This window comes from Natator depressus, chromosome 23 (genome assembly GCF_965152275.1).
Source record: "Natator depressus isolate rNatDep1 chromosome 23, rNatDep2.hap1, whole genome shotgun sequence".
Lineage (NCBI taxonomy): Eukaryota > Metazoa > Chordata > Testudines > Cheloniidae > Natator > Natator depressus.
The window spans coordinates 21,300,465-21,313,042 of NC_134256.1; the positions used below are offsets into that span (position 1 = coordinate 21,300,465).

Below are 12,578 nucleotides of genomic sequence, written 5' to 3' on the forward strand. Positions count from 1 at the left end.
GGAGCTGTGTGCCCTGCAGACAGGCTGCTCCCAGAGAGGAGACTCCCCGAGTCCTGCCTGGCTGCGTGGGGAGCAGTTCCAGAACATCGCCCCGGGACTCTGTGACACCTCAGTTTCCCTGTGTACCGCACCAATACTTAGGTGGTGGGACTTGGGGGTGTGATTTTTGCTGAGGCCCTCGGGGCAGGTGAGACGACCCAGCTAGTGTAACCTGAGACCCAGGAGGGGGGTGCGACCAGGTGACACCTTTGGCCTGGGAAAGGGACAAAGGCCAGAGGAGGAGCTGGAGAGTTTGAGTTTGGAGCTGGCTGGGGAAATGGAGGGAGGCCCAGAACTAGGGTCTGGGCTCCCCACCCCCCAAGAGGGACCTGACTGAGGGGTCCTGTTCTCTGTACGTCCAAGCTCTGGTTTAGACCGTGTCTAATAAACCTTCTGGCACTGCTCAGTCTAGTGATGGGGGCGGCTAGTATCCCCCCATCCCAACGAAAGCCTGGACCTGCTTCTTAGGCTGGGGAGCGGGCCAGTCTCTGGTCACCTCCACCGTGCTGGCTCTGGCTTTAGGCAGCCGCTCCCCACTTTGTGGCCCAGGTACGACACCTCTTGACATCCCTGCTATAAAGAGAGGTGACGAAGTGGGGTTTTATCCCTCTTGTTATGTTGCATGTGAGTCTTACTGTCCTACGCTAATACTGTGTGTGCCTCAGTTTCCCTGTGCGCTGCACCGATATTAGATGGTGGGGCTTAGTTTAGGACAGTAAGACTCACATAAAACCCCACTTCGTCAGGGCGGGTTGAGGATGGGGGTGTAGAGGAGTGGGGATACAGGGAGATGGGGCGGGGCTGAGGATCGGTGGGATGGGGAGAATGTGGGAATTATGGGGGTGCAGGGGTAGGGCTGTGGGGAGTGGAAGGCATGGTGGGCACAGGGAGCACCGGGAAGGGTAGAGGGATGGGGGCATCACAATGGGGGTGGAGGGCAGATGGGGCTGTGGGGGTGGGGGGACAGGGAACAGCAGGACGGGGATGGGCCACGGGGGTGCTGGAGGATGGGGGTACAGGTATAGGGCTGGGGGGGCGCACCGGGGGGGGACTCACCCAAAGAGCTCGAGCTCCTCCCCCCACGGGGGCAGCCTCTGGGCGCAGCGGCAGCAGCAGGGCCCCCCACGGGCGCCAGGACGGGCCGCGCCAGCAGCAGGAGGTCGGGCAGCTCCAGGCAGGGGCTGGTGGCGGCGATGCCCAGGGTCACCCGGCTGGCCACGTCCCCGCTCTTGGTCACCTGTGGGGAGTTGGGGAGAGCTGAGGGGGGCGGGGGTAGGGCCAGGGGTGTGGAGGGCAGAGGAGAAGCAGGCCTGGGGGACGTGGGGTTGGAGCTCATGGAGAAGGGGTCAGGGCATGTAGGATGGGGGCTGGGGGATGGGCGCCTGGCCGGGGGCAGGGCCAAGGGGATGGGGGCAGGGATGGGAGGGTCAAGGGGACAGAGGCAGGGCTGGGGGATGGGAGCAGGGGGGGTAGGGCAAGGGGACAGAGCCAGGCTGGGGGGATGGGAGCAGGGAGGGCAGGGCCAAGGGGACAGAGGCAGGACTGGGGGGATGGGAGGGTCAAGGGGACAGAGGCAGGGATGGGGGGATGGGAGGGGGGGCAGGGCCAAGGGGACAGAGGCAGGGCTGGGGGGATGGGAGCGGGGGGGGGCAGGGCCAAGGGGACAGAGGCAGGGCTGGGGGATGGGAGCGGGGGGGGCAGGGCCAAGGGGACAGAGGCAGGACTGGGGGGATGGGAGCGGGGGGGGGCAGGGCCAAGGGGACAGAGGCAGGGTTGGGGGGAGGGGAGCAGGGGGGGGCAGGGCCAAGGAGACAGAGGCAGGGCTGGGGGGATGGGAGGGTCAAGGGGACAGAGGCAGGGCTGAGGGATGGGAGCGGGGGGGGGGGGCAGGGCCAAGGGGACAGAGACAGGGCTGGGGGGATGGGAGGGTCAAGGAGACAGAGGCAGGGCTGAGGGATGGGAGCGGGGGGGTGGCAGGACCAAGGGGTCGCGGGCGGGGCCGTGCCCCCCGCACCTGGAGGAAGTCGCTCTCGAAGAGCGGGCACTCCTGCAGCTGCCCGTACTCCCCGCGGGCCAGGCAGCGCTGCAGCTGACCCATGCTGCAGCCCGGGCATCGGGGGGTCCCGGTTACAGCAGCCTGGAGCCTGCGGGGGTGGGGGGGCGAGAATATGTCAGGCCGGTGCTGGTAAGGGTAACCCCCCCCAACACGCCTGCCCCCAAACTCCCTTCCCTCCTTCTCCCCGCCCCCAAAAGGGCACCGGGTGCCCCACTGCCAGGTGGGGCAGAACATGGGCATTTCTGCCCCCCCCCGGCGTGACTCAGTTTCCCACTCGTTGTACATTCCCCCCCCCGCCCCCGGGGACACCACCCTGGGGCGAGACACAGGCTGGACGGGACCCGGCTAGAGTGACCGGGCAGGACTGTCCCGGTCCGGGACCCGGCACTGGGGGCGGGGCCGGGATCCGAGGCAGGGGGCGGGGCCGGGATCCGGCACTGGGGGCGGGGCCTGGATCTGAGGCAGGGGGCGGGGCCTGGATCCGAGCGGGGGGCGGGGCCTGGATCTGAGGCAGGGGGCGGGGCCTGGATCCGAGCGGGACGCGGGGCCGGGATCCGGCACTGGGGGCGGGGCCGGGATCCGAGCGGGGGGCGGGGCCTGGATCTGAAGCAGGAGGCGGGGCCGGGATCTGAAGCAGGAGGCGGGGCCGGGATCCGAGCGGGGGGCGGGGCCGGAGCTGGGGCTGCGTATGGTCCGCCCCGATCCCGGCCTGCCCCGCGCGGCGGCCGGGCCCGTGACGTGCGCAGCGCGCGGCCATGGCAGCCCTGCCCGCGCGCCGGCTCCTGGCGCTGCTGCTGCTGCTGCTGCCGCTCCCCGGGCGCAGCCGGGCCGGGGGCTGCCGGGGCCTGGGCGCGCGGGTGAGTCGCGGGGCGGGGCGGGGCGCTGGCGGCAGCGGCGCGTTAATATTCATGAGGGAGGTCGTTAATGTTCGCGCCGGGGGGCACGGGGCCGAGTTGACTCACTAATATTAATGAGGATAGGCGGGTATAATAGTTGCCAGGGCTCATTAATATTCACGGAGGAGGCGGGGTTATGTTGTAATGCACCAGCTCATTAGTATTCATCACGGTTGGTTAATATTCATGAGGGGAAGGGTCTCCTGGGTGACTACGGGAGGGGGACCCTCCTTTTTAGTCACGGAGAGGCGGGATTATAGCCAACCAGCAGCTCGTTAATATTCATGAGGGGAGGGTCTTGCCTGTCACGAGGCACGGCACGCTCATGAATATTCATGACTTCCATATTACTATGCATGAGGCTCAACTGTGCCCCCCACCCTTGCTCGCGGCGCGGGGGCGGGGCCTCCGCCATCCGCTGCGACTCGCTCATCAATATTCATAAGGCTGCGAACCTTCCCGCGCAGGGCTGCCCGGCTCCGGGGTGGTCAGTCGCCACGCGGCTGAGAGAGCAAATCACCGGCCGAGGCGGGTCATTAACATTCACAGAGGGGGAGGGGCCTTCTGGCCAGTCCCGCAGAGGCTGTCAATTTGCATACTCTGCATATGCATGAGCCCCGTATAAATATTCGGAGCAGCAGCCCTGTTGGCCTCTGTCCCGCAAAAGGAACAGGGGGACTTGCGGCACCCGCGAGGCCAACCCCTGCCTTAGCGCACCGGCTCTGGACGCGCCCCATGCCGCGAGCTGGGCTCAGAGGTGCCGCGAGTCCTCCTGTTCCTCTTACAAATAGTCGCGAACGCCTCGCTGGCATTCGGCCCTGAGCCTGGGGCCCTGGCAGGCGCCCTCCCTGGGGCTCCGAATCCAGAGACTGAGAGTAGGTCGGACTCCTGGGTTCCATCCCTGCGGGGGAGCCAGGACTCCTGGGTTCTCTCCCCGGCTCTGGGAGGGGAGTGGGGGCTAGTGGCTAGAGCAGGCGGGGCCGGGAGCCAGGACTCCTGGGTTCTCTCCCCAGCTCTGGGAGGGGAGTGGGTTTGCTGATCTCTGTCCCCTCTTGCCCTCAGCCAGGTGAGGGTCGGGACTCTGAGGCCTGTGTCCTCACTCTGCAGCTGGAGCATTCGTTTGAGCCAGGTGAGTGGGTAGTTTTGAGGGGGGGGGTTCTCTCCCACGTGGGTGGGGCTGGAAGGGGAGGGTTGAGTTGGGGTGGGGGGTTTCCTGCCCCTGAGCTGTTCTGGTGGAGAAGGTGGGTGGGGGAGAGGCAGACGATGGCGGGGGGGAGTCCCTACCCTGTCCTAATGCTCCTCCCCCCACCCCCAGATGACAGCATCCACTTCCGGAAGCGGGGGACCCTGCTCTGGAGCGCGGCGCCCGAGCCCAGCCTCTCGCTGAGCCAGAAGCAGCTGTGCGAGGAGGAGCGCACCAAGCTCAGGGTGAGCGAGCTCGGGGGCAGCTCTCAGCCCAGCCTGCCTGGGGCAGGAGGGGGGATATGGTTAGGTCTGGGGGGAGGTTCAGGCAGCCCAGCTGCTGGGGTGGAGGAGGTTGGGGGTGGGAGGAGTTGCTGGCAGCCCAGCCCATAGGGTGCAGGAGGCATGGGGGGAGTTCTCACCCATCCCTGTGTCCCCCCCGTTACCCCCCCAGGATGTGGCGGCACAGAACGGGCTGTACCGGGTGCGGATCCCACGCCGGCCCCTTGGGGCTGTGGAGGAAGCTGGAGCGGGGTACGTCACCTCCTTCGTCCGAGCGGTGAGTGCCCCCCCGCAACCCCAAGCCCTTGCAGAGGTGCCCCTCCCCGGCCGTGACACCCCCACCCCACCTTGCGGCATGGACCATGCCCCGGTGCCACCGTCCAACTCCCCAAGGTGGCTCTGTCTCCTGCAGGCTGGTCCCTTTGGGGTTCCCAGCCCCCCCCCCCCCCGTGTCTGCTGGGTTGGGGGTGGGTGGAGGTCTTTGTTCCAGCTCCCCCTCTCCTCAAGTGCCTGTTGGTTGGGGGCAGGAAGAGGGCGGGGGGTGCTGGGCAGGTCTGTGCCCTGCTCACCCCCCGTAACCCCCCCAGTGCTCGCTGGTGGACTCCCACCTGTCGGACCAGCTGACGGTGCACACGGACGGGGCAGGGAACGTGATCGGCGTCTCCATCGTCACCGTGCCGGGGTCCTGCCACGGCGCCGAGGTGGAAGATGTCGACCTGGAGGCCTTCAACACCACGGTGCTGCTGCAGCAGCCGGTGCCGGCAGCCGTGTGAGTTGGCGGGGGGAGGGGGTCCTTCCTGGGGGAAAAGGGGGCGGTGGGCCGGGAAGGTGGGGGGGCCCCAGGAGGGGTCCTGGTCCGGTCTGAGCAGGCAGTTGGGGGTGGGATGGTCTGGCCTTGGGAGGCGGGAGGGCGAGGGGACGACAGTCTTTCTGATGGGCGTTTCCACCCCCACCAGCCCCGAAACGGCAGCGTTCATCGAGCGCCTGGAGCTGGAGCAGGCGCAAAGAGCCAAGAACCCGCAGGAGCAGAAATCCTTCTTCGCTAAATACGTGAGTGCCGGGACCCCTGCCCCCCACACCTGCTGCGCCGGGACCCCCCCCACTCCGCCCCCCCGAGCGCTGTGCCGAGACACTTCCTCCCAGCGTCCCCCGAGCACTGCACCAGGACACCCTCCTGCATCGAGGTGGGGTCCCAGCACTGCAACGAGACCTCCCCCATCACACTGCCTGGGACCTCCCCCATCACACTGCCTGGGACCCCCCCCCCCCCCCGAACAGACAACCCCCGAGCACTGCAGGGAGACCGACCCACTACCCCTCCAGCGCTGCATCAAGCCCCCACCACACACACACCTGAGAAACTCCTCCTCCCATGGGACCGCCCCCTCCCCCCGTCACTGCCTGGGACCGCCCCCTCCCCCCAGTGCTGCATTGAGAGCCCCCCCACCCACCATGCCGCCCAGGACCCCCATATGCACCACTGCACCAGGACCCTTCAGGATTACCCTGGGAAGCCCCCCCAGTTCAGATACCGCTGTCCAGAAACCCCCTTCAAACCTCTCCTGCCCTGGGACCTCCCCTGCTCAAACCTGGCTTTGGGGGGGGGGGGGGGGGGGGGCTCAGTTTCTTGCCAGAGCGTGCCCCCCCCCCCCCACTGCCGCTCCCTGATATGTGCTCTCCCCCCCACAGTGGCATTTAATTTTGGGCGGGGCCGTGCTCCTCCTGGCCAGCGGCTCGGTGAAAGTCCCGCGGGAGCCTGGAAGCCAGCCCTGAGCAGCCAAGTAAACGCCCTCCCCGCTGCCCCCTCCCCACCTGCGATTAACCCCCTCCCCAGCCAGCAGGGAGCCTGCCCTGGGCCCAGCCCATCTAGCTAGTCTGTGCCTCGGGGTGTCTTGCCTTGGGGGTGGGTCACTGCCCTGGCTTCCCCATCACTCCCTGCTGGCCCTGGGAGGATCACAACGTCCCCCCCCACCACCACCTTCCCTCGACCCCCTTCCTCTCACTAGGGTGGTGACAATCGCTGGTGTTGGGGCTTTCTGATCATCTGTGGGGGAGGTGTTTGCTTCGGGGCAGGGGGAGCTTGGGATCTGCCCCCTGTGGGTCCTGGGTGGGCTTTTGTGTGGCTACTCTCACGGGGTGGGGGTGCCTGCAGGGGGGGGTCCTCTGCCCAGGCCCCCTCTAACCCCCACTCCCCTCTCTCCATAGTGGATGTACATAATTCCCGTGGTGCTGTTCCTCATGATGTCCGGAGCGCCCGACGCCGGGGGCCAGGGCGGAGGCAACGGGGGTGGTGCCGGTGGCGGGGGCAGGTGACGGTCGCCTTTGTGCTGCGGGCCATGGGGGGCCCCCTGGGAGCTGCCTGAACCCCCAAAAGGCAGGGGGAGGGGCTGAGCTAGTCGTGCTCCTGGCTCTCGGTGTAGGTGTGGGGCTGGGACCCCATGGCGGTAAATAAAGGCTGTCCTGGAAGTGCTCCTGTCTCCTGTGGTGAGTGGGGGGCTGGGGGAGGGGGAAGCTGGGCTGGGGGGTAGCTGGGAATCGATGTGAGACTGGGGAGGGGGCTGGGCTGGGGGGAGGGGCTGAGATGCTCAAGGTGATGGGGTGGGTGCAGGGGATGCTCCAAACCCTCCCCCCATGGGTGCTGTGGGGCTGGAGTGGGTGACCCCCCGGGCAGGGCTGTATCTCCGCCCACCCAGTCCCATGGACCCAGGGGGCTGCCCTGGCACGCACCTGCTGGCTGTGCCCACCAGGGGGCTCTCCCATGCCGAGCCGCTCCCCTGCGTGCAGACGGGGAGGGGGGCTGTCCAGCCCGGACCCGATCTGGCGCCACGGGAACCGGAACCACACAGAACCGGAACCCGGGGCCTGGACTCTAGAACCTGCTGCTCTAGAACCCCCAGCCCCTGGCGTGGGGGGGGGCCCAGACACCTGGGTTCTACCCCCAGCTCCGGGAGGGGAGTGGGGGGGGGGAGCCCGGATGCCTGGGTTCCACCCCCAGCTCCGGGGGGAGCCCCAACGCCTGGGTTCATTCTGTCCCCAGCTTTGGGGGGTGGGGCTAGTGTAGGGGTGGGGGGAGCCCGGACTCCTGGGTTCTGTCCCCTGCTCTGAGGGGAAGGGGGTGCTGAGGGGTGGACCTCGGACACCTGGGTTCTATTTGGGGCATACTACCCCCACGCCTTTTGAGTCAGGGACAAAGCGATGTCCCGCCCCCTCTCTAATTTCCAGCTGGTGTTGTCTGTCCCATTTCCTGCGCTCCTATTGGCTGTTGGCGCTGTCCGTTCGCGCCCCCTAGCGGCGTCCCGCCTTCCTGCCGGACTCCTCGCTGCCTCGCTCTACTCTGCGCTCTCATTGGCCGCTGGGAGGGGTGTTCGCCCCGCCTCCTCCGCAGGCCTGCGTTCCCATTGGCTGGCAGTGCGTCACAGCACCTGGCGTCTTCCGAGGGGCGCGCTCCCATTGGCGGAGGGAGCCGTCGACGGCCGCTGATTGGCTGAGCGGGGAGCGGCAGGGAGCGCGCTGGTTGGCTGGCCCGGGGTGTCAGCGGGGACCCACGTTCGCGATCGATATGGGCGGCTGAGGCGGCCGGGCCGGGGCCGGAGCCTCCCGTCGCGGTGCCGCCCGAGCGCCGAGCAGGTGGGGGCGGGGCCGGGCTCGCGCCGGGGGGAGCTCGCGGGGGCGGGAGATTTGAGGGGGGGAGGGAATCACCCACGGTTGAGGGCGGGGCCGGCACAGAGGGGGCGGGGCTTAGCCAGTTGGGGGCGGTATCGAGGGGCGGGTCTACGTCATGGGACTGACGTCAAGGGGGCGGGGGCCAAACGGGGTGTGGCGTCTACGGGGCGGGGCTAAACTGAGATGGTAGGGGGCGGGGCTGGAATCAAGGGGGCGGGGCTAAGACTATGGGGAATGGCGTCGAGGGGGCGGGGCTAAACAGACATTAGGGGCGGGGCTGGTATCAAGGGGGCGGGGCTACGCCAGTGTTGGGGTGCTGGTTTTGGGGAGGAGAGGATAACCCAGTATTGGGGGAGGGGCTGGTACCAAGGGGGTGGGGCTAAACCAGTGGGGGGCTGGTATGGGGGGAATCACCCACTGTGGGGGGCCAGGCTGGTATCAAGGTGGCGGGGCTAAACCAGTGGCTGCAGTGGGGGCGGGGGCTGGTAAGGGGAGTGGGGGGAATAACCCAGTATGGTGGGGGGCTGTTAGTGAGAGGGAGGGGCCAAACCAGAGGGGGACAGGGCTGGCATTGAGTGGGAAGGACTAATCTAGTGGGGGGAGGGGCTGGTGGGGGGAGGGATATAACCCCTGGGGTAGGGAATATGGGGGGAAGGACAGTTACTGTGGGGGCAAAGATGGGGGGTGGGCAGTTTGGGGGCCTGCCGGCCTCTGCCCTGACCTCACGCTGCCAGTCTCTGCCCCCTTCCCCAGGCCCGCGATGCAGGTGTCGGAGGATGCATGCGCCCAGCTGGAGGATGAGCTGCTGTGTGAGTTTGACCCCCACCCCCTGAGACCCCCCATGTCCATTCCACACTCCCCCCCCATGCCTAGCTCTGGGGTGACCTCCGCACCCCTGATCTGGCTCTCAGTTCCAGGCTGCCTGGGGGTCCCCTTTCTCCCCCCCAGTCTTCAGGGTGCAGGGGATGTTTGGGTGCAGGGTTTTGGGGTCCCCTTTCCCCATAGTCTCTGGGGGTCAGGGTGCAGGGTTTTGGGGTCCCCTCTCACTCTCTTCCCCCCCCCCCCAGTCTGTGAGGATTGCCGGCTGTACTTCCGGGACGCCTGCCCCCAGCACGGGGCGCCCACCTTCATCGCCGACTCACCCGTGCCGGCCCGGGCACCCTCGCGGGCCCTGCTCTCCCTGCCGCAGGGGCTGCTGGTCAAGGAGCGGCCCCAGGGCGGGCTGGGCGTGTGGAGCGCCCTGCCCGCCCTGCCCCGCGGCTGCATCTTCGGCCCCTACCAGGGGGAGGTGCTGCTGGAGCTCGGGGCGTGCACCCTCTTCTCCTGGGCGGTAAGTGCCCCCCTGCGGCTCCCCACCCCGTCCTTCAAGGGTGGGCGCTGTGGGGGGGAATCCCTCAGGGGAGCTGGGGGGGATCTTTCTGAGGGGAGGAGGGGTCTCCCTTGGGATGCTGTGGGGGGGTCAGTCTCTCTGAGTGCTAACCCCCACCCCCTGCCCCCCCCCCAGGTACGGGAAAACGGCTCCTATTTCTACATTGATGCCTCCGATGACTCCAAGTCCAGTTGGATGAGGTGAGGCCTGGGGGGGGCCCTCCCCACCCCACTGGCTCCCGAATGACACCCCACCTCCTGCCCTGCTGGGTGCCCCTCTTTCCTCCACTGCTCTGGGGGTTCCCCCCATTACCTCCCACACACACACTGCCCAGGGGTCCCTGCTCTGGGTTGGGGGTTCCCCCCAGTACTCCCCCTCTGCCAGGGGTCCCTGCTCTGGGCTGGGGGTTCCCCCCATTACCTGCCCTCCACTGCCCCAGGGTCCCTGCTCTGGGCTGGGGGGGTCTCTTCCTGCCAGGGTGGGGGGTCAGCCCTGTGAGCCCCCCATCCCCCCTACCGGGTGGGGGGACCTTGACTCCTCCCCGCCCCCCACAGGTACGTGGCCTGCGCCTCCACGGAGGAGGAGCACAACCTGACGGTGTTTCAGTACCGCGGGCACATCTACTACCGGGCCTGCCAGCCCATTGGCGCTGGCGCCGAGCTGCTCGTCTGGATCGGCGAGGAGTACGCCCGCACCCTGGGGCTCCAGCTGGGTAAGTGCGGCTCGCGGCTCTGCTGGGGCGTGTTCTCTGGGTGGGGGGCACCTGCTGGCTGCCTTCTCCACCCCCCATCCCAATCCCTTGGGGACAGAGTGGCTCCCTCCCTTATAGCTCTCTGGGGTGACGCAGCCTGCCCAGCACCCCACCCCCTGAGGACAGAGAGGGTGGGGCCGTGTCTCTGCAGGGGTGGGGTCACACAGCCCTCCTGTCCAACCCCTGAGGCTGGAGGGGGCAGGCTGCATCTCTATGGGGGCGGAGTTACAGAGCCCCCCCCATAATCCCACCCCCTGAGGACAGAGGGGCCGGGGGTCTTGGTGTGGGGGTGCAATCACACAGCCCCCCCCCCCTTGAGGACAGAGAGGGCAGGAGCGCATCTCAGTGGGGGCAGGGTCACACGCCGCCTGCCCCGCCCCCAATCTAACTCTCCCCCTCCCCCCAGGGGCACATTTCAAGTACGAGTTCGGGGAGAAGGAGCTGCTGCTGAAGATGTTCCAGGACCTGCAGGCCAAGCCCCCCGAGCCGGCGCCCGCCGGCCCCCCCTACCTCTGCGGCACCCTGGCCTCTTCCCGGGGGCACTTGCGCAAGCCCGGCCCCCCGGCCCCGGCTTTCCCGCGGCTGGAGGGCACCCAGAACCTGGTGGGGCTGGGCCGGGCCCAGAGCCGCTACTGGACCTTCTTTGGCTTCCAGGGCGACGCCTACGGGCGCATCCTGGATAAGACCAAGATCATCTGCAAGCTGTGTGGGGTGCGGCTCTCCTACAGCGGCAACACCACCAACCTGCGCCAGCACCTGGTCTACAAGCACCGGCGGGAGTACAACCAGCTGGTGGGGGCGCCGGACCCCCCTAAGGGGGCGCCGCCACCCCCCGCCGCCGCCCTGGGCAGGACCACCCGGGCGCTGGCCGACTTCCTGGTCTGGGACCTGATGCCGCTGGAGGTGGTGGAGGGGGAGGGCTTCGGGCAGATGCTGAACGCCCTGGAGCCCGGCTACAAGCCGCCAGCCGCCGCCTTCCTGGCCCACACCCTGCTGCGGGAGCGCCACCTGCAGGGCCAGGCCAAGGTGACGGAGCTGGCGCGGGGGCTGCCCCACTGCGCCCTCAGCCTGGACCTCTGGCACCACAGCCCTGGCCTCTCCTACCTCACCCTCACCCTGCACTACGTGGATGACACCTTCGAGGCCTGCACGCGGGTGCTGTGCAGCTGCCCCGTGCCGGAGGAGCCGTCCCCCGAGAGCCTGGCAGGGGCGCTGGGCTGGGCGGCGGAGGAGTGGGGGGTGAGGGAGAGCGGGGCCTACACCATGGGGCCCCATGGACCCGCTGCCCGCCAGGCGGCTGCAGCGCTGGGCTGGCAGGCCCTGCCCTGCGTGGGGCAGGCCCTGGAGGGTGCCACGGAGGCCGTGCTGGCCCTGCCGCCTATCCGGAGCGCCCTGGAGCGGTGCCGGCGCCTGGCGGTGTGGGCGCTGGCCGGGCCAGGCCGCGCCGAGGAGCCCCTGCTCCGGGCTCAGCTCAAGCGGCTCCTGCGGGACGGGGCCCAGTGGCAGAGCGCCCACGGGCTGCTGCAGGGGCTGCTGGAGCAGGCCGAGGCGCTGGCCGGGCTGGGGCCCGAGGGGGAGCCGGCCCTGCGCCCCCAGGACTGGGCCGCGCTCCAGGACGCGGCCGACGTCCTCAAGCCCCTGGCGGTGGCCGCCTCCACCTTCACCAAGGAGCCCTTCGCGGGGCTCTCGCTGGTCAAGCCCGTCCTCACCTCCCTGCTGTACAAGCACCTGGCAACGGGCGAGTGGGACTCGGAGCTGGCGCGGGCGGCCAAGGGGGCGGCCCACCGGGAGCTGAGCCGGCGCTACGCCGAGCCCGGGGTGGAGCGCGCCCTCAACCTGGCCTGCGCCCTGGACCCCCGCTTCCGCAGCCTGGACTTCCTGAGCCAGCCTGACCGTGCGGAGACCCTGCGGCTGCTGACGCTGGAGGCTGCCCGCCTGGCCGAGGCGCCCGGCGCCAGCCCCTCCCCGCCGCCCCCGCCCCCCAAGCAGCCCCGGCAGGACTCGGCCATCGAGTACCTGCTGGGGGACCTGTGCGGCGGGCGGGGTGGGGCGGGGGCGGGCTCGGTGCAGCAGCGGGCGGAGCAGGAGAGCGCCAGCTTCCAGACGGCCGGGGCCTCCTCCCTGGGCCAGGAGCCCCTGCAGTGGTGGAAGACGCACCACGCCCAGTACCCGCTGCTGGCCCGGGCAGCCCGCCAGCTGCTGTGCGTGCCCGCCACGGCCGCCCCTGCCGCCTGGCTCTTCGGGGAGGCCGGCCAGGCCGTCTACAAGAAGCGGGCGGCCCTGGCGCCGGAGCACGTCGACATGATGGTCTTCCTGCACGGCAACCGGGCCGTGCTCTGA

General features: G+C 68.9%; 2 protein-coding genes across 2 annotated transcripts; both read left to right on the forward strand.

Moving 5' to 3' along the window:
• Nucleotides 1-2,850: 2,850 nt before the first annotated feature.
• Nucleotides 2,851-6,902, forward strand: EMC10 (ER membrane protein complex subunit 10). The gene is made up of 7 exons (XM_074937442.1): nucleotides 2,851-2,952; nucleotides 4,054-4,120; nucleotides 4,307-4,419; nucleotides 4,628-4,732; nucleotides 5,043-5,224; nucleotides 5,412-5,505; nucleotides 6,661-6,902. Exons 1-7 carry the CDS (start codon nucleotides 2,851-2,853, stop codon nucleotides 6,766-6,768), a joined length of 771 nt encoding a protein of 256 aa, XP_074793543.1. The 3' UTR covers nucleotides 6,769-6,902.
• Nucleotides 6,903-7,968: 1,066 nt separating this feature from the next.
• Nucleotides 7,969-12,578, forward strand: LOC141976452 (E3 SUMO-protein ligase ZBED1-like). The gene is made up of 6 exons (XM_074937443.1): nucleotides 7,969-8,082; nucleotides 8,872-8,927; nucleotides 9,186-9,448; nucleotides 9,623-9,687; nucleotides 10,042-10,199; nucleotides 10,645-12,578. Exons 2-6 carry the CDS (start codon nucleotides 8,879-8,881, stop codon nucleotides 12,576-12,578), a joined length of 2,469 nt encoding a protein of 822 aa, XP_074793544.1. The 5' UTR covers nucleotides 7,969-8,082; nucleotides 8,872-8,878.

Excerpts from the sequence above, each read along its gene's own strand:
- EMC10 (XM_074937442.1), top strand. The coding sequence starts at position 2,851 with ATGGCAGCCCTGCCCGCGCGCCGGCTCCTGGCGCTGCTGCTGCTGCTG. Across the intron at positions 4,420-4,627 it reads AGGAGCGCACCAAGCTCAGG|GATGTGGCGGCACAGAACGG; the intron begins GTGAGCGAGCTC and ends TTACCCCCCCAG. Across the intron at positions 5,506-6,660 it reads AATCCTTCTTCGCTAAATAC|TGGATGTACATAATTCCCGT; the intron begins GTGAGTGCCGGG and ends CTCTCTCCATAG.
- LOC141976452 (XM_074937443.1), top strand. The coding sequence starts at position 8,879 with ATGCAGGTGTCGGAGGATGCATGCGCCCAGCTGGAGGATGAGCTGCTG. Across the intron at positions 9,449-9,622 it reads GCACCCTCTTCTCCTGGGCG|GTACGGGAAAACGGCTCCTA; the intron begins GTAAGTGCCCCC and ends CCCCCCCCCCAG. Across the intron at positions 9,688-10,041 it reads TCCAAGTCCAGTTGGATGAG|GTACGTGGCCTGCGCCTCCA; the intron begins GTGAGGCCTGGG and ends CGCCCCCCACAG.